We start from the raw sequence: 19,252 nt of genomic DNA on the forward strand, positions 1-19,252 counted from the left end.
TAAGTTAACGTAGTGTTTTTAGAAAGAAAGTACCATGTTTGAATTCGAATATACTACAATAATGCTTCTGAAAATTCAATATATATATAATTCCGATAATAATGTTATTAAGCGATAACAATATTGTTAAGTGCCATTTACATTTCTTAAACATTTTTTAAGTGAAGTGGCATTTTTGTAATTTTTTTAACTTCAGGAGTAAAAGCGTAATTTCATTAGAAAAGTGGCGAAAAAATAAAAGAGATCGCGACAAATAATAATACCCAAATTAAACCCTCCAATTAAACGTCGGTTAAACCCCACTGAAAACCCAAGAAGGCTCTATTCATTCTCAACTCTTCAATTTCTCATTCTTTCTAGTAATTCCCAAATATCGAATGGAACCCAAATCTTTCTTAGTGAAGCAAATCGAATCCTTTGTTGATTCTTCAGCGTCTTCTTCTCAGCAGGTTTTAGTTCTTCCATTATCTCTTCAATTTCAATTTTCTTCTTGTTATTATAATCATAATTTTACTTCTATCGCTTTGCAGGCGGCTAATGTTAGTTCTATTGCGTCTCTCTTGAAGAATGGCGCAATTACAATGGAATTTTTGGTTAAAATCTTTACCCACTTCTGATTTCATGGATATTTTTAAATCCTTCAGAAGGCTTTTTTTTTTTTTAACATTCTTTTCAGTTTTTTTTATCATATTCATTGCTATTATTCATTTTATTGTGTGGGTTTTTTTAGGTGAGGGAAATGGAGATGTATCTTACCACCACCGACCATATTCTTCGTGCAAGAGGTATTGTATTGAATTTATGTCCATCTGAATTAAGAATTGTGTGTCATAAAGAATTTAATTTATAAGGATTTTGAATACTAAAATTTTGTTTTCTTCTGGTTGCTAATTTCTGTTTCCATGTAGGATCTTTTGGCCTAAAATTTTGAAGAGAAGAAAAATTTACTGTGTTTGAGTTGAAATGGAAGTTTATTATAGTACTTGTTCTGCAACTGTTTGTTTTGTCCACTTTTGACCAATATACATATTTTTGGAAAATTCAAATATGTACTAATAAAAGAAATAGGAGTAGTAGGTCTTGTGTTATTGGGTGCTTATTGTTCATTCCCTATCGCTTTGTGATGAAGCCGAACAAGAAGAATCGGACGTTCTCATACTACATCTAGGATCCGATTCACTTGTTTGCTTGTAGCTGAAACAAGCCAAAGACTAGATCTTTATCTTGTTCTTTGAAAGATTCTGAGGATAGTTACCCATGTGAACTTAAAAAATCCTTTTTGTTTTGGCATTGGGTGGGTGCTACAAGTAGTTTTGATGTCACGTACTAATAATTCATTGTTTATTTAAATTTATCACTTGAATGGGAGAGGGAAGTGAAAAGGCAATGATTGTTACTTTGTATAGTTGTATGTTATCTTTCTGCTACATTTTATGAAGCAATTGAACTTCCCAAATAATGTGTGCATCTGTTTCAAGTTCCAATCAATATGCTTCAAGATTTCTTGTTTCTTGTTAGGTATTCTTCTCCTTGCAGAAGTACTTGAGCATCTACGGTCAAAGCCACTTGATAATGCTTCAATCCACACCTTAGTAGGGTTCTTCACTGAGAGACTGGTCAGTTTGCAACTTTTCGAATAACCTTGTCTTCTTTGGCTGCCTTGGTATTTGACTATATAAAGTTTTTCCTTCGTTCTTTTTTTATTTTCCCCCATTTTTTTGAGTACTTTGGTGTCCAATTTAAATTTTGCCAATATTTATAGTTCTTTAGTTTTGCGATTAAGGCGTTGACATTGTTGTGCCTTTTGAGCATAGAGTTGTTAAATCATCCACATTTTTTAAATTGAATGCAACTTTGTTTTCATAAGGATAAAGTAGCATATATTTGACTCCTCAAACTCTTCCTAGGTGGGATTGTGGGAGTCTAGGTGGGGCCATGGGAGCCACTTGATGACCTTGAGGTACTAAAATGTTTGTGTCTTTTGAAAGATTATTATGCTTTGTAAATTAATCTTTCTTTTTCTCAACATACTTTTTTGAAAAATCTTTTGGTTTTATTTTCCTTTGTAAGTGCATTATCATCTATCAAAGCTTGCTTGTTAAATTCTATACACTAATTCTTTTGGCATGATTTCTTCTACATTTTTTGTATTGGTTTTGATGATTTTTGAGAGGCATATGGAAAACGACCGTCTTGAATGCGTGAAAACTAGATCATTTGTTTTGTTAAACATTTAAAGGTCGCTTTCTTGTTAAGTTTACATATTTTGTTATAAAGATATCATAGTCTAGAATTTCATATGAATACATATCTATATACCTATGTCTAAGTCTAGGATTATAGGGTACATTGTAAGTTTGTAACTTGATACACTTTTTGATTAATCTTATATTTGTATTTTATGAGTTACACTGTTATCATTAAAGTTATTTAAATGTTTAGGGATGATTGTGGTAATCTTTATTTTTGCTTCTATAATAAGATGTATGATACAAAATTTGCATTAGGCAGATTGGAGAGCTTTACGTGGTGCACTTGTTGGTTGTTTGGCCCTTGTGAGAAGAAAATTTGATGCAGGAGTGGTAACTGAAGCTGATGCTAAATTATTGGCCAAGTCTTTTTTGGAGAACTTACAGGTGCAATCACTAGGCCAGCTAGATAGAAAGGTATGATTGAACAAGGTATCTTATGTTATATCTTTTGAGCAGATATCTTAATTGTTGCCTAACAATGTTGGTAAGTTAGATTTGTTTTGCCTGCATGCTGTAGTGAGTCTTACTAAATTTAGGTTATCTTTGATGTTATTGTTGCAGATGTGCTTTGAACTTCTGGAATGCCTTATAGAGCGTTACCCAAAATCAATATCTTTACAGGCATGTTGTTTAAACCCTTTTAAAGATTTTATTTGAGGTGTTCTTCACGAAACTTCCATTTTTGTAATCAGTGATTAACTAGAGAATTTTCTTTAACTTTCTTGATGTTTTCATTAAAACTTAAGTTTACCATTTGATTTGAGCATCATCTTGGTTATTTGTTGTAAAGTCTAGCATCTTCTTTGGGACAATTACTAATTAATATGGTCATTGTCTTTGAGACTGTGTTACTTGATTGCAATATGCTGGGGTTAATAGTTGCAGTGCATGATGACTATTTAATTGTAATGGTCATTTGTCTCTTGACGTTTTTGTTTGTTAAGGAATTTCGCTTCATATTTTGAGTTTGTCACAAGAGTGTGGAATCATCTCTTTCAGTCATGGCATGGGACATGCATCACTGTTGTATATGGTTAGTAACCTGATTATGTGAATCCATGCACCCGTTAAACTATGACTTGAAAATTTGTTGCTTTGCAACTAAAACAGTCTGTGTTAATAATAATTGATTATTTTGGAGGCAGACTTTTCTAGCGTTATATTTTCAATAGTCACTTAAATTAGCCACCTTTTTCTAGTTTATCTTTCAAGTTTTTTTGATCATTTTTCTTTGATTTGTCTTGTATTCATCCATACGAGATGATTTTACCACAACTTTCAAAATATAGCATTTACTTGAGATGACGGTTGGAATTTGTTGACAATTAAATGGGGAAATAGGAACTTGAACTATTTAATTTCCGATTCGGTCTTTACTGATATTTCTATTTTGATCATATAATCCATTCTAGTTTTGTTTGTGGCTTTTAGGAGTTTGTGTTGATTGAAATATATATGAGTTGATATCTGTGATGTTTCAACATTTGAAACTTAGCAATTATATTAAATGAGTTGCATTCATGATTTAGGGTGATCACGTTGTTTATGGTGTCTGTGAAGCTATCGAAGGAGAAAAAGATCCTCAGTGTTTAATGCATGTGTTCTGCATCGTGGAGGGTTTGGCAAAAATATTTCCTGAACCTTCTGGACCTTTAGCAACTTTTGCTGAGGATCTCTTTGACATAATAGGTTGTTATTTTCCTATCCACTACACACATGTAAGCTCCTTTACTTTCTCAATGTATCCACTTTTCATAATTAATCTATCTATCAAAGTTGTCTTTCTCTAATAGACCCCAATTACTACTTAGTACTTACTAGAGCTCTAACAAAAGATAGTCGTTAAATATTTAAGTATTAAAACGTATCATGTATGCGATGAATATATCCATCTTGATTATTCTAATGCTCTTGCATGTTGACTATTGTCATTGTGCAAACTCACATTTGCAACCTATCCCTATGGGACATAGGTTGAGACTGTAGTTTTGTTGTCCATGTGAGGTTCTTTATTGAGGGGCAAAAACTGTCTTTACACGGTGCCATTTTCCATTATTAAAATTTTGCAGTTATGGTGAAACATTCCAATTAGGAATGCTTCTATTTTGAAATTGAGGGTAAGGCTCTAAAGTTTTTGGTGAAGGTGATGATCTTGAGGATTAAAAGTTCTTCAGAATTATCAAATTTATGTTTCCCTAATGCCCATGGTTGGAATTTAGTATGTAGCATATCTTATTTTACCATCACCTAAGGATCTTTTGCTTGCCTTTTTGTTTCTGTATGTTCACATGCATTCAAGTGACAATATATGAAATTTCACAACCCAATATAGGAAACAAGATGCTGGTAAGTTAATATTGGTGAACACATGGCATGTTGGTGCTTGATGCATAACTAGGGCCTATCTTTGTGACTGCTAGTGAGGATTATGGCATAACACATCTTGACCTCTATAAACTTCACCTGAGGCTGGTTCATGTATTTGCTATCGTTGAGCATGTTCATTTCTTGTATAGATTCTCCATCAGGTGATGTCGGTTCGATCTCTACATATTTTGCTTTGAAGTGATGCGATTCCATTCTGCATTAAGTAATAAAAGCTGTGTGGAATATGCCTCGCCCTGAATAAGGATTTGGAGAAGGCCTAATGGTTTCAACTTTCAATATGATGCAATTTTCAGTACAAATATGTTCTATTCCCTCTTATTTCTTGGGTTATTCTTTTTTGGTTCTTGGAAGAATACCTGGTGAGGAAGGGAAAAAAGGAAAAAAAATACCCAGTGAGGAATATTTTGGAAAAATACCTAGTCTTCATTATTTTCATTCTCTTGTAATCATATGTCAACTTACAAGAGTCATGGTTTGGTAAATGGTGTACAAATATTTTGAGAATATAAATTATTGATGAGGGTATTTTAGATCTATTAATAATTTTTCTCTTCTTATTTTATTGGTAGTATGAATTCAAAACATGTCTTAGTCATATAAGGTTTTATTATATTTTACGCTATATATATCGAGCTAGGTTGTATACAATAAATTGGAGTATTCTAGAATTTTTTTTGTGTGGCTTTAAATCCCGAGATTATATTAAATTGTGAGTGAAACAGACTTCAAACTTTTGTTAGGCAAGTTGATCCTTATGAGTATGACAAGCTAGATTAATAGTCACTTGAAGTTGCATCCTTTTTGACTTAGTTTTGGTTTGCTACGGGGAGGTGGCATATTCTGCTTTCCATATGGCCGTGTTTTTTTATACTCCCTTCTTTTGTTATTGTCTTCTAGCCTTACACATTGATCCAAAGATGGTGAAGGCCAATTGTCTAGTTGCACGTGGGAAAAGCTAATGATGGAAGTGACAATTACACTTGCACATAAACATCTATCCTAAATTAGCTTGAGTTAGCAAATGCAAGAACAAAGAGAACTCCCTTAAATGGAAACTAGCAAGAATGAAGGGAGTACATGAATTTTAGTATTTATTCTAATACTAATACATTTGTTTATCTTTTGGTCCTGGCTCTCCGGGCCTCATTCATGCTTATTCTATAAGAAATTTATCTTTTGTTTAGTTGTTTTCCTATTTTTAAATGTTGGTTTGTTTGTGACTTGTGATGCCTAGAGGTCCTTAAGAACCAACCTAAAGATTATTCGAAATAACCCAAAACTGACCTCAGCTTAAAAATGACTCTAGCTTAAAAATGAAACTAGGTAACATGGTCAATAATTGCACACTAGACCTAAATTGATCTGACCCAAACCTTTAGTGATACCTGATGGCCCAATTAACACCTCTAGTGTAGTTTATCAGTATCATTTTAATTTTTTAACAATATTTATCCTTCACTCAGAAAGATTTTCCATCTATAGTTTGATGTTCGATAAATTTTTTTCTTATTTCATATGGTTTTGGGGCATATCATCTTGCAGACGAAGGGTGAAGATGTTGATGTCAACAGAGATGAACTCTCAAAGGCTTTGATGGTACGTTGTACATTTTATTCTTCTATTGATTGATCTATGCACATGAGCAATTTAATCTATCCCTAGTGTACTTATGTACTATTATGCTTTCATTTGAATTTTAATGTGTGCTTGGAGTCATGGAACTTTGTTCATTCCTACAAAACCAATAGATTCATAATTATTTGGTTTATAATTCAGATTATAACTAATGGTTTATTTAAATCATGTGTACTTTATTTATAGGAAGTTATCAATGATGTTTGCAATCAAGATTTGAATCGGAATATACCTCTGTCTCTTTGTTATAAAAGTATGACTGCGTACATCCAACTCTCTAATCTTGCCTAGACCGGAGACACTTAGTGGCATTGGGGTAATGCAATTTGTTGTAGTCTTGGAACTAAATTTAAAACATTGTAGAGTCTGCCTTTTCTCTATGATGTATTTGGCGTTTTGAGCTCGCAAATTTTCAGGAAGTTGATTTGTTTCTTTTTTGACAATATATAAGTGCCTAATGATGTATTATGTATGTTGATATTTTATATAACAACCTATATTAATCTATAAAATTGATGTGATGTTTTAGGCATTTTATCTCATTATCTCTACATTATGTCTTATTTTAGGTTCGTGAACATGATGGTGTGCTTTTGTGAAGCTTGTTACCAAAGCCAATCTATGCTACAGTTCCCTAAGATATCTAAACTTGGACATTGTAATGTCTTTACTCGTCACTGTTAAGATGCCTTCCCAACTTGGGAAAGGGACAATTCTTATACAGTATTCTAACTAGCATTATTTTTTGTCCTGTGAGTTATGAACTTGTGATGTTGCCCAGCCTATAAAAGTCCTGAAACACCTTCTCCGTAGGATATATTGGGAACCTTGCACTCTTTCAACCTGAATTTATGTGTATTTGGTGATTTATTTTAAGACAAGTTTGTTTGACCACAATTAAAGCAGTTTTGAGCAGGAGACTTTTATGCATTTTTCTGTTAGGCTTAATGGCTATGCACTCTACATTGTTACTATTCTCCAAATGTTACAGCATGATGCTCTGGAAGGGTGCAACTGATACCTGGAATGTTGGCGTGTTAATGGTTTATAAGAGACGTGTAGTTATTTGAGTATCCAGTACTCCAGTATCATCTTAACTCCAATTTGTTAGGTGTTGAAGGATCTGAAGCTTGAGAAAGTGATGTCAACAGTTGCTATCACTAAAATTGCAGCTTTGCGTATCCCTTTTTGCAAGATTACAGCCATGTATATGTTGAGCCTGATCTTGTAGCATTATCCAGGACACTTGCGCATATACCAAGAGGGTGGGGTTTTATGCTTGGTTCTTGCAATTGGTGTGGATATACCTTGTCATGGTGCAAAGATGCCATCATGACCAATCTGATTGGAGGGTTCCCTTCCACCTGAATATGTTCACTGGGGTTGGGCAATTCTGAGTGTCGGAGTTATTTTAAATTTGTGTATTGAGAAATACAATCTTTAGTGAACTTCAGGAGTCGGGACCCAATATTTTTCTTATTCCTACTGCTCTTTTGATCTCTCTGATTTGAGAATTGAGATTCATATGCAAATATTTTTTTCTTAGTTTCTTACCATTTTCCATAAATTTATCTAGTCGTGTTCTAAATTTACAGCTGGCATTTTCTGCATCGCCCTTTTTTGAGCCGTTTGCCATTCCCTTGCTTTTGGAGAAACTTTCGTCCAATCTGCCAATAGCGAAGGTTAGTGAAAAGCGCACACTCAATTCCTTTTATGCCTTACTGCTGCCAATTTAAGGTTTTATATTGCTATTGCTCTTTCTGAGCCAAAGTTTATATCGGTAGATTGATTCACTGAGGTATCTAAGCTACTGCATTGTGAAGTATGGGCCTGAAAGACTAGCAAAGCATGCAGGAGCTATATGGAGCTCTTTGAAAGCTGCACTTTGTGATTTTCAAACAGATGTTTCAACCCTGGCTTCAGATTTATCAAATAGTATGGGTTTCCAAGAGAGTGAAATTACAAAAGAAGCTTTAGTACTTCTTCAACAGGTTGCCTCACAACAGAGCAATAGCTTTGTGAACTTAGTTCTTGAAGATAAGGACATAAATGGCCTTTTAAACTATATTTCTGTTTCTGGAAGTTATAAATCTGTTCCGCCTTTGAATGAGCAGAATCTTCGTTCAGTTGGTCGTGTTTTCTCTGTTTTAGCAAAAGCGTCAACAACTTCTTGTAATTCAGTGTTTGATACTCTTTTCCTCCGTCTATTGGACAATCTTGGAGCTTCTGTCAGTACTTCAAAGGATATGCTAGCTGTAGATTCTAATTTATCGTACCAGGGATTGAATTTCTGTGCTGGTTATATATGCGTTGAAATCCTTGGTGCATGTCGAGAATTAGCTGTTACTTCTGTTCGAGAGACTGCGAATTATAACTTTGTTGAAGATGCATGGTGCCAGACACTTGCGAGATATTCTTATTCATTGATGAAGGCATTCATCTCAAATTTGGAATCAAGCACTGCTAAGATGTATCATGATGAGGATGTTTCTCTACGAGGTGATTTATCTAGATTGGAAATGCTTAAGTGTCATGAATGACTAGTTCAGTTTTTTTTGAGTACAAACTCCAAAATTATAGTGGATAAAAGGGTCGATGTATGTATGATGTATTTATCCCCCCTTCCATTTTTGAAGCCCACTAAACCATCCTTCTGCCTCATTTTTTCATTAGCATTTTCACTTCTTTTTCTTCAGGATGGGTTGAATAGCTTAATATTGGGGGTGAAAGGGAACAAATAGTAGCAAAAATTTCATTCAGTCTAGGATGATAAAAAGTGTTTATCTTATGAAACTCAAGCAAAATTAAATTTGTGTGCACATCTTTCATGTTCTTTATCAAGAGAATTCTCATCAGCAAGGTTTTTTATTTTTTTTTATTTTATTTATTTTTTTTTTCTTATGATTAAAGGGTATGCTAAGGGAAGGTAAGAGCTAGATGAGAGTCAAACCTAGGCCCTTTACCCAGGAAAAGTGGTAATTGCTTCAACTGAGAGTGGATCGATTCTCGGCAAGTTATTAACTGATATGTTCATCCGAAACTTCATTGTTAAACTATCTCTAGTTCAATTGACATGGCCTTTTCCTTTGTAAGCAGAAAGCATGTTTGCTAAAGTTTTGCCAACTGCCAAAGGCTGTCTGGGATTTTAGTGCACCATTCACAAGCTACTGTTATACCATATCATTAAGCATAGGGTCCTTTACAATATCGGAGAAAGCATTCATCAAACTGAAGTGAAACTACTAGACCATGTTATTCTTATCTCTCTTTTATTAATATTTGTTTCTGTGCTGCAGTGAAGGGTCTTCAGATTCTGGCTACATTTCCTGGACATTCCGTTCCTGTGTCAACAACAACTTTTGATACTATTATGGGTATATTTGTATCAATCGTCAATAATAATTTTAACATGCCCACTCTATGGAATGTATCACTGAATGCACTAGCGGAAACTGGTACATTTCTGTACGAATATCCATACTCTGAGAAGTTGCTAAGCTACACATCTACTGTTGTTGAGAGGCTGATTTCTCTAATCTCGTCTGACGATTCAGCTATTCCTTTCTCTTTGCTTTTAGAAGCACTTTCTAAAATTGGTGCTACTGGGCACACAGTGTTGTTGAAAATTGTTCAAGGGATGCAAGACACGATTTCAGTCAAGTTTGCAAAGTTCTATGTATGTTAGTCTACCTTTAAATAATTTGTTGGCATGTTGCATCATATTTTCAGATGGACTTTTTTCTGCTTGTATTTTCCTACCTTTGAAGCACCTCAACAAGCTGATGATGCCTTTGCCTTTTTTCAGCTTGATGGAGATGTGAAAGTGTGTGCAGACCTGGTGCAGCTTCTAGATTGCTACTCTATAAAGTTACTTCCATGGTATTTACCTACTACGAAGTGTTTCTATTTTAGTCAATTCTTTCTTTAGTGAACTTACAATCTATTTCCAAACTGTTCAATGCTATTTGTTGAATGATTTCAGTAATTCTACTTTTAAAATATGTGAAACCTTATCTGCTAGCCTGCAACACAGAGGAACATTAAATTTGTAATCTGAACAGGAATGAGACTGTCCATCTATTGCTGACTTGAGGATTGAATATGTGAAATTTTAAAGAACCTGGTGTAACTTCTGCGTTTGTCGCCATTCTGGAGTCTCGACTTACATGGACTTGGTTATATGTTGAGTGTTCTATGGACGTTAGCATGGGTTAATTTGCAAGAATGCATTGTTGGAACTTGGAATTCATTTCATTTGCTTCAGTAGTTCAGTCTCTTAGTCTAATATCACATTTGGAATGCCTATATTGTATATAGTATATATGGTACCAAGGAACTGATCCTGTGCATCATCTCTATTTTTTAAGTTTCTTAACTAATTTGCATAGGAAAAAGAAGCATTTGGTTTATGCTAATGATTGCTTGCTTGACTACTAGTAGTTTGAGTATGCAGGAATTATTTATTTCACATTGAATTTCTTTTATAATGGAAATATTCAATATATTTTTTATAAATTTGGAAAACGTGGATTGGTAATAGTATGTAAATCAATGTATAGACGGAACATGTGTAAGGGAGATTTTCTCTTTTTCATAACTTTCTATGCCTTGTAAGTTCTATTTGGCTTGTTTCTGGTTAGAAAAAAGGAAATAGAGGAGACACATGAAGCCTTTGTCAAATAGTAGTATAATATATTGATTGTAAAATGAATTTGCAACTTGCAAAGATTCCTGCAAGATTTTTTGTTTATTTATTTTTTGTTGTATTTATTAGAGACCATCCTTTTAGAACTTGTTTGGTTTAAATATTGACTTGTGAAAGATTGTCTATAGAGAATTACAGACCATAGTGCAAAAGTAAGGCCGCATAATATCATGATGGAAGTTGTAAAAGTTTCAAATTTACCCAACCGATACTACCCACATTGAAAAGGTATAAATAATGGTTCTAGGCGGTTTTAAGGGAATATTATGGTTGTGGCCATATTTTTTGGGTATGACAGCTGCATCTCTGTTACCACATCACTGTTACTGTAATTGCAATCAAACTGCACTTTTGCACAACAATAGAGACCAACTTATCAAAACCTTTGATTTTCACAAGCCCATTTTATCCTACTGTCAGAATCAAATGATACTGAATCTTCTTTTGTTTCCTGCCTTCACTTTCACCTTAATATTTCCTCCATTGCATGTCAAATTCCTTTATGCTATGTTTGGGAATAATGATTTCATTTGAAAATTTGGAATTGGCTCAAATCTATTGTTTGGCAAATCAAAAATTTTTAAATTTGGATTTGAATCAAATTCCATCGTTGTTTTCAAAGTAGTTAAAATTGAGATTTTGAAAAATGACTACCCAAACCTGGTCATTCTCAAATTCTTCATTTATGATTTCATAATTAAAATTCATAATTTGAAATGAAATACTTGTTCCCAAACACTACATTATGTGAAACAACGGAAGTGTGTGGAATGCTAGAAAGTGACCCCTGGACTATGTAATCTGTTTAACTTGCAAAAGAATTGAAAGTTTCCTGATCATCAAGCTTGTTAGAAACCTTTTTTAACGCAATTTATATTGTGTGGTTATTTTAGGAATTAATGCGGTTAACCAGAGGCATTCAGTTATTTTAGTTACCTTCCATATATTGTGGAATACTGTTATTATACTTTTAGTTTTTTTGTGTTCCCAACATTTTGCTATCAATATACATAACTATCCTGCGTATTCAATGTTACTATCAAAGACAGTAAAAACATGAAATCTTGACATTCTTCTCATATTTGTTTAGGTTTCACACAGTTGAGGGCTCTGAGAGTTTGCTTTTGAGGTTTGCCATTGATATATGGGATCAAATTGAAGCAGCCACAGCAAGCAGTTTTATTGTTGAGGGAAAGGTGAGTAGTTATATTCATCTACAATCCTCAAAATTATGGTCCTCTCTACTGTGTGCACATGCTTGCTCCACTCCTCTACATGTTATATAAATTTTCTTCTGGTTTAGCCTCTTCTAGATGCAACGAGATTGGCTCTAAAACTGGCTGTTGCTATGCTGTTGGAGGAAGGTCAGCTGCAGATCACTGAGAAAGCTTTTGATGTGATTTCATCAAATTTGTCTTTTGTACCCAATTCCAAGCTAGGAGAGTTGAAAATATCAGGAGATCCAGATGGTTTTTTGTGCAGAGATGAGTGGCTTACATCACTGTTTGCATCTGTCGTTATTGCACTTCGTCCTAAAACGCTTATTGGTAACTTTAGAGCTGTTATAGAGTTACTGTTGACATCTTTCATAAAGGGTCAAGTGGCATCGGCTCAAGCATTGGGTTCAATCATCAATAAGATGCCGTTGAAGAATGATGACATGCACGATTTTAGCTACCTTGACCTGGATGCTGCTTTGTCATTGATTTTAGAAAGTATTTTAGGACGTTACAGTAAGCGTATACTTTCAAGTAGTTCTGAGATTGATTCTGGTGAGCTTTGTCCAAATGTGTCTATTGGTCTTCCGCTTCAAGGCAAATCTATCTCTGGGCTTGCATGGATAGGGAAAGGACTGCTAATGAGGGGACATGAAAAGTTAAAAGATATAACTATGATTTTCTTCAGTTTTCTAGTCTCAAACACTGAATCAGAAGCCTTAACTGGCGATAAAAGTTTGTCAGCAGAAGGGGAGATACCACCATTGATGGCAAATTATGCAGCAGATGCATTTAACATTCTTATGAGTGATTCTGAGGATTGTTTGAATAAAACATTTCATGCAATTATAAGACCTCTTTACAAACAGCGGTTTTTCTCTACTGTAATGCCAATTTTGCTGTCTGCAGTGAAGAAGACCCAGTCCCATTCAATGAGGTACCAATTATGTAACATTTTAACCCCATGTTATCTAACTCTCCTCATCCATCATTGTTAATTTGATATATTTTTCTGGAATTACTCTTCACTTTCATGATTTATCGATGTTGAATCTTATATGTGAATTCATGATTCTAAATTTGGTTCTTTAGCAATATAATAATAATGTGGAGGGAAAAGGCTTTCATAGGGATTGCAGCTATTACTTATTACCTTTAAAGGGTTGAAAAGACCTGGATTGACTCTGTTTCTTCGTTTAGGGTGTCGGTTGTCACCCTATGCCGCAATTTTGGTCTTGCATAGTTACAATTGTATCATTTATTAAGTTGATAAACTTTTTACATTCCAAAATTTCGGTTAATTCTTTATCTGCCTGAATATGAGAAGGGACATAAGTTGAATTATATTTTTTTAAGTTGAAGTTTCTGTTATTCTAAAGAGCCATCTTGAGTCTGTTCAGGTTCTCTTAGTTCTGTAGGTACTGATTCTGCTGCCAACTTTTATGTAGATCTGTCAGCTGGCATACATCTCAGATCATAATGCCGAAATATGTGTTTTGTCTTTGTAGCTATGCCAACTTCGAGTTACTTTATCTTTTAATGCTTTGCTAGTTCTGATTATTGACTAATGAGTAATGATAACCTAGCTTCGGCTATATTTTTCTTTGTATTATCAGATCTATGCTTTACCGAGCAATCGGACATGTTATTTCAAACACACCAGTAGCAGCTATCCTGATAGAAACTAAGAAGGTTTTGATTTTTTGAAAAGCCTTTGAGCTTATCCTTTATGTTTCTTCTTTCTATCTTGACAACATGTCTCGAGTAGTAATAGAGATTTTTTGACGATCTTTGCAGGTTCTTCCTGTACTCTTGGATGCTATCTCTGCCCTTAGTGAGGACAGTCTTGACAAAGATATGATCTACAATCTCTTGCTGGTCATTTCTGGTCTTCTAATGGATAAAAATGGTATGTTATATTCTATGCCACAGGTGATAACTAAATCCTAACATTCTGTAAAATGTAATGGATACAGTTAGTAGCTTTCAAGAAAGTTTTGGTGATGGGTATTTGAACCGATTAAAGAATGCATATTTACAATGTGTTTCAAAGAGACAAACACTCCATTTTGGGTATTGTGATAAGTATGTAAGGGTTTCTGGGTCGCCACATAAAAGCGGCATGTCACATCGTCCAAATTGTGGAGTCTAATGAGCAAGGCTTTACACTTCACCCGGATGTATTGTCAAATTGCTTTACACTTCACCCGGATGTATTGTCAAATATGAAAGGATTGGTATTGCCTGAAAGCAACAAGTCACATCTTACGAATCTAGTTTCAAACAAACAAAGACTATTTGGTCTTAGGCATAAGAGACAAAGGAAAAGAATTGCATCTAAGCTAAGATTTGCATTTTGGAAGAACTCTTTTAGGGAAGTAGTAAGCAGTTTTAGAAGTTATGGAAAACATAAGATCAACATTATTTGCAGGTTTAGAAGTTATGGAAAGCATTCAAATGAGAGAAAATATACATATTGTGGTATTATGGGCAAGATAAGAAGAGAAATAGACTTGGTATTATTATGGACAAGTGTTTATCAAGGTTGTGGTATATGTGTATAGAATAAATAATATTATGTTGATGAAATTTGTGCATGTAAGAGAAATATTGAATGTCATTATTGCATATGTGCATCAAACGGGAAGTTAAGGAAACACTTAAAAGAAAACTTTAGGAGGCATTAGATGGTGTATGAGGAAAATATTACAGTAAAATATTAAAAAAAAAAAGAAAAAAAAAAAGAAAGAGGTCGAAGGGATCATGGAGTATATGAGATGGCAAATTTTGTACCATATCTTCTAACTTCTCAATTTTCTATATATTGATCATGAGTTTTTTGAATTTTACAAAATAACTCTTTATTATGTTTAAGAATCCATGACGTTGTGTTAAAAAAATTTGAAAATTCTTATAAGTTTGTAAAAAAATATCTTCAAGTTTAATCCTTTAGTATTAAGAGAGTTCAACAGCCAACGCTTGTGTGTTCTTGGAAAATTAGGATGGATTGAATTTGGACCCATTTAATACATTTGTCTCCATCAGTTTGTGTTACTCACACACCATTTTATTCATTTATCCTTAAGTATTAAGCTTGTTTTTGCTCGGTTGAGATGCCATTTTTCAATTTCAGTTATCAATATAATGCTGACGTTTCTCTGGTGAAACGCTTGAGCCCCGAATGTGAGCTGAATATTTCTCTTGCTTGAATCAGCAATAGAAACACCGCCCTTTTCTGATCATGTAAGGATTTGTGCTTGACCACTTGAGTACTCTTTAGAGTAGTTTTGATTGGTTGAACTTCTTTTGGGTGATAATCTATGTTGGGATTGATTTGGAACTTCTCAATATAACAAAATTGTTGCTATTTTGAAAATCAAAACTGACATAACACTGTCTTGTAAAGAGAGTTGCAGGTTTCTCTTGTTTGATATCAATTGGAAACATTATTAATGGTTTTGGTTTGCTGAAAGGTCACATAAATCTTGAATGCAATATTGAAGTTTTATTTTGTAGATTTCAAAATTTTCACGTTTACATTGATTTGCTATTATTTGAAAGGTAATTGCTTGCATGGTTTTGATATTCATCGACTTGTTTTGTGCTACGCCTTGATTTTGGATGCAGTTTTTTTGGAGGTTAGAAGTAGTTGTATGAAATTAATTCATTGTAGATTCTTGGTGGGCTAACACTTGTTCTCTTTGTAGAATACATCAACAGCTACAAGTCATTTTACGAATATTGCTATATGTTCTGTCATTGATGCTACGTTATTATGTGTTTTTACCATTTTCCTCAGACACGAAATGAATATACTTCTACCTTTTTATTATTCGGCAGGACAAGACGTTACCGTGGAGAATGCTCATGTCATAATAAACTGCTTGACTGGACTGCTCTCTTACTCCCATAAGATGGTAATAATGTAGCTCACTTAGCCTTGTCTATCATCTTTTATATAAAATGTTTAGAGACTGTCTGGAATGCCTAACTGCATGTCATACAGAAACTTTCTGAATTTTTTTATTTTATACTCCCTTCATTTCACAACAAGTGTCTCATTTCTATTTTGAGCAATTTCACTACGAGTGTCCCTTCTTGCTATTTAAAAAGTTATTTGTGTTTCATATTTTTGTTTGGCTCCCATAAAATTTCCCTACAAAAAACTTTCATCCTCCAACTTGCATTTTCTTATACTTTGCACAAAACTAAATGGGACCCTTGCTCTAAGAGAGTAAATTACTAATTTTCTTTGTTCTGTCCATGGAAGCTCAGAGGCATTGGTTGCTGACCTTGTTCCTTTGTTGGTGTAATATTTCTTAGATTTCTGCTTTTTCTGTCATGTCTTCCTTTCTTTCAATTAACAAATGATAGTTAATATGCTTCTGGATACTCATTGGCAAGGTTATCTCAGATATCAACTTGATTAATGATAGAGTTTCTTCTGATAAACCATTAAATTTTAGTCTGAAGTAGGTAGCTTTTTTTTACCAGTATAGAAGAGAAGCCTCATTTTTTGAAATCAAACATTCTGGATTTTCAAAATCACCAACTTAGAATTGTGACTTCTGCCAATCGAGTTCTGGGTTTGGATTGGAGTGAAAAGTAAGGCCATTATGGCTGAGGGATGTGAGCATAATTTGATGCTTTAGTATGTCATATGTTGTATCTCTAGTCATAAGAGATGATCTCCGGTCCACAATTCCACAGAGTACTCTCGACTCTACAGTATTACAGTACCATTTAATGGGTTTAAAACCCAGAATGAGATTCAAATGTCTTTAACATATTACCAGGGGATTTACTATTTGTAATGTAAGGATAGGAGTTGCTGACACTCCGAATGCCACAGCGAAGTTTGTAGAGTTAAAAACATGCAAGTACAATTAAGCTATTTGAAAAGCACAGGGGTAAGTTAGATAAAACCCTTAAATAGTACCCCCAAAAGCCGTAATTTTTGTCAAGTTTTTGTCATCTCTTAGTTTCTGTTTAAATTTCATCATTTACATATGAATCAAGTAAGTGCGTTTGATTGTATTGGAGAGTGAGATCCATACTTACAAACAGAGCTTAACTTGTCCTCTGCTTGATCTGGGTTCTGAAGCCTGGTATTACTTTTTGGCAGTGTTCAAGAAATTCGTTAAACTTGATTGTGGTTAAGTAATTGACTAGTCCCTCCTGCGTTTATGCAGCTCGTACGAGAAACAGCAGTGCAATGTCTTGTTGCTGTGTCAGGGTTGCCCCATGCAAGAATCTATCCAATGCGAGCACAGGTGAATTCAATTTAGTTGCAAAGATCTTGTTTCTGTCAAGCACATGTCGCCCTAAATGCATTCTTTCCCTAAGCTATCTGGAAGTTCTGATAATTTAGTTGCAAATTATGAACCGTGAAGTGGTTAAAAATAATCTTCTGTTATGGCCGTATAATGCTGAAGTGACTGAAATGATATGCTTCATGTTTGAAAATACAGGTACTCAGAGCTTTGTCTAAGGTTTTAGATGATCCAAAGAGGACTGTTCGTCAAGAAGCTGTCAGATGCCGGCATGCATGGTTAGTAACTATTCATACATAGTTATCATAGACAAAAACTGTGTGCCGCCTTCTTATCATGTCTTTTTTTTCTTTTGTTTTTGATCTTTCAGGGCTTCAATTGCATGAAGAAGTTATTTTCAAACAGCCAAGATGAATTGCAAGGTGAGTAATGAAGGCTTCACCGCTGCCTCAGTATGGTCCCCTTGCTGCTGCAGTAGGTTAGGTATGTGCAGCATTATCTTAACTAATTAATAGGGTGAAGACTAAAGAGGTTGTTTTCAGAGGTCTTTGGATTTTTATTCTTTTTGTGAGGAGGATGAATATAATAAATTAAACAAGACAACTGCAGCATGAGTAAAAAGAGGGATGTAGCAGTAATGCCTAGTGAAACTGGAGGAAAGGAGACAACTACGGGTCTGATGTAATGGTCACCTCCAGTATTACAACAGGCTTGTGGATGAAGTCATGAAACACATGAGGAGTAGAGTGGGCGACTGTAAATGGGGTTAGGCAGGGACAAGAAGAAGAGGATGTAGTAGATCTATTTCCTTTTTTATTATCACTGATGATACAAATATGCTTAAAATGAGAATGTTATTTGTGTAGGACGTCTTTTACTTCGGCCGACTTTGGCATGGTGATTTATTCTGGTGGAGGCCTTATTGAGAAAGTGTGAAAAGCATTTAAGGTATTTCTGGATGTTTTATTGCAATGATCCTTTTTTGTAAAAGTTTCACTAAACTAGTCGTATATTCTTGTCTAGTTAGGATATAAGTTTCCTACCTCTTAATCTTTCTACTTCTCTGTAATCTTTCTACTTCAATTCAAGACCAAACTGTACGATTTGTTGTTATAAGTTTCCCCTTCAGGCCCGATGTGTGTCTGAACGCCTACTTTCTTCATGTAAATTGATTTTTTGACACTCAGAAAAGGATGCATATCGGAGTATATGCTTAAATGTCCAAATTTGTTAAAGCTACAGCCTCGGTCGTTGGATTTGCCATTTTAACATATTTTTGTTGTGTCTTAGTAAAGTGTACCAGATATCGTAAGCTAGAGGTTTGATGTAGTTGCCTAAAGTTTTAGGTGAACTGAGTCCGTTGTGTTTTGATTCCTTGTTCAATTTCTCTGCAGGATTTTCAGAAACATCGATATTTAGCACTAGTTAGCTGGATTTCCAACTGACTAAGAGCAGGATTGCTTTAAGATTGAAATTTTGTAGTTCCATTGCTTCAAACATCGTGCTATATTACCGATCATTTTACGATGTTTGGGTGATTGTTTTGATAGTATGAAATGTATGTAGCTTTAGTCTATTAGATTTGCCAACTATGGTAATTGTGTTAAAAGGTAGATCAAATTGGTTTTGGATTGTTTAGGTTTCACCTTACGAATTAAATAGTTTGATTATTTTACAAATATTATGTTAAGTTTATTTGTTAAAATTAAGTTTATTTGTTTTGGATTTGCCAACTGATTGTTTTGGATTGCTATAAGTTTATTTGTTAAGTAATTTTTTACG

The 19,252-nt window shown here is 34.3% G+C and overlaps 1 protein-coding gene across 4 annotated transcripts; it reads left to right on the forward strand.

Moving 5' to 3' along the window:
• The first annotated feature begins 302 nt into the window (after positions 1-302).
• Positions 303-19,203, forward strand: LOC130799567 (MMS19 nucleotide excision repair protein homolog). 4 transcript variants are annotated; one of them, XM_057662710.1, is made up of 22 exons: positions 303-449; positions 531-593; positions 731-785; positions 1,519-1,616; positions 2,508-2,666; positions 2,814-2,873; positions 3,782-3,970; positions 6,183-6,236; positions 7,871-7,957; positions 8,060-8,774; positions 9,572-9,951; positions 10,081-10,154; positions 12,071-12,176; positions 12,284-13,134; positions 13,814-13,889; positions 13,995-14,106; positions 16,038-16,114; positions 17,390-17,470; positions 17,669-17,748; positions 17,841-17,953; positions 18,337-18,418; positions 18,865-19,203. In XM_057662710.1, exons 1-20 carry the CDS (start codon positions 378-380, stop codon positions 17,854-17,856), a joined length of 3,405 nt encoding a protein of 1,134 aa, XP_057518693.1. In that variant the 5' UTR covers positions 303-377; the 3' UTR covers positions 17,857-17,953; positions 18,337-18,418; positions 18,865-19,203. The 4 variants fall into 4 exon arrangements, with proteins under 4 accessions (XP_057518693.1, XP_057518684.1, XP_057518701.1 ...); XM_057662701.1 differs by having other exon boundaries at positions 17,841-17,892; XM_057662724.1 differs by lacking the exons at positions 303-449; positions 531-593 and having other exon boundaries at positions 745-785; positions 2,512-2,666; positions 17,841-17,892.
• The last annotated feature ends 49 nt before the right edge of the window (positions 19,204-19,252 follow it).

The sequence above is a fragment of the Amaranthus tricolor genome, chromosome 1 (assembly GCF_026212465.1).
Source record: "Amaranthus tricolor cultivar Red isolate AtriRed21 chromosome 1, ASM2621246v1, whole genome shotgun sequence".
Classification (NCBI taxonomy): domain Eukaryota; kingdom Viridiplantae; phylum Streptophyta; class Magnoliopsida; order Caryophyllales; family Amaranthaceae; genus Amaranthus; species Amaranthus tricolor.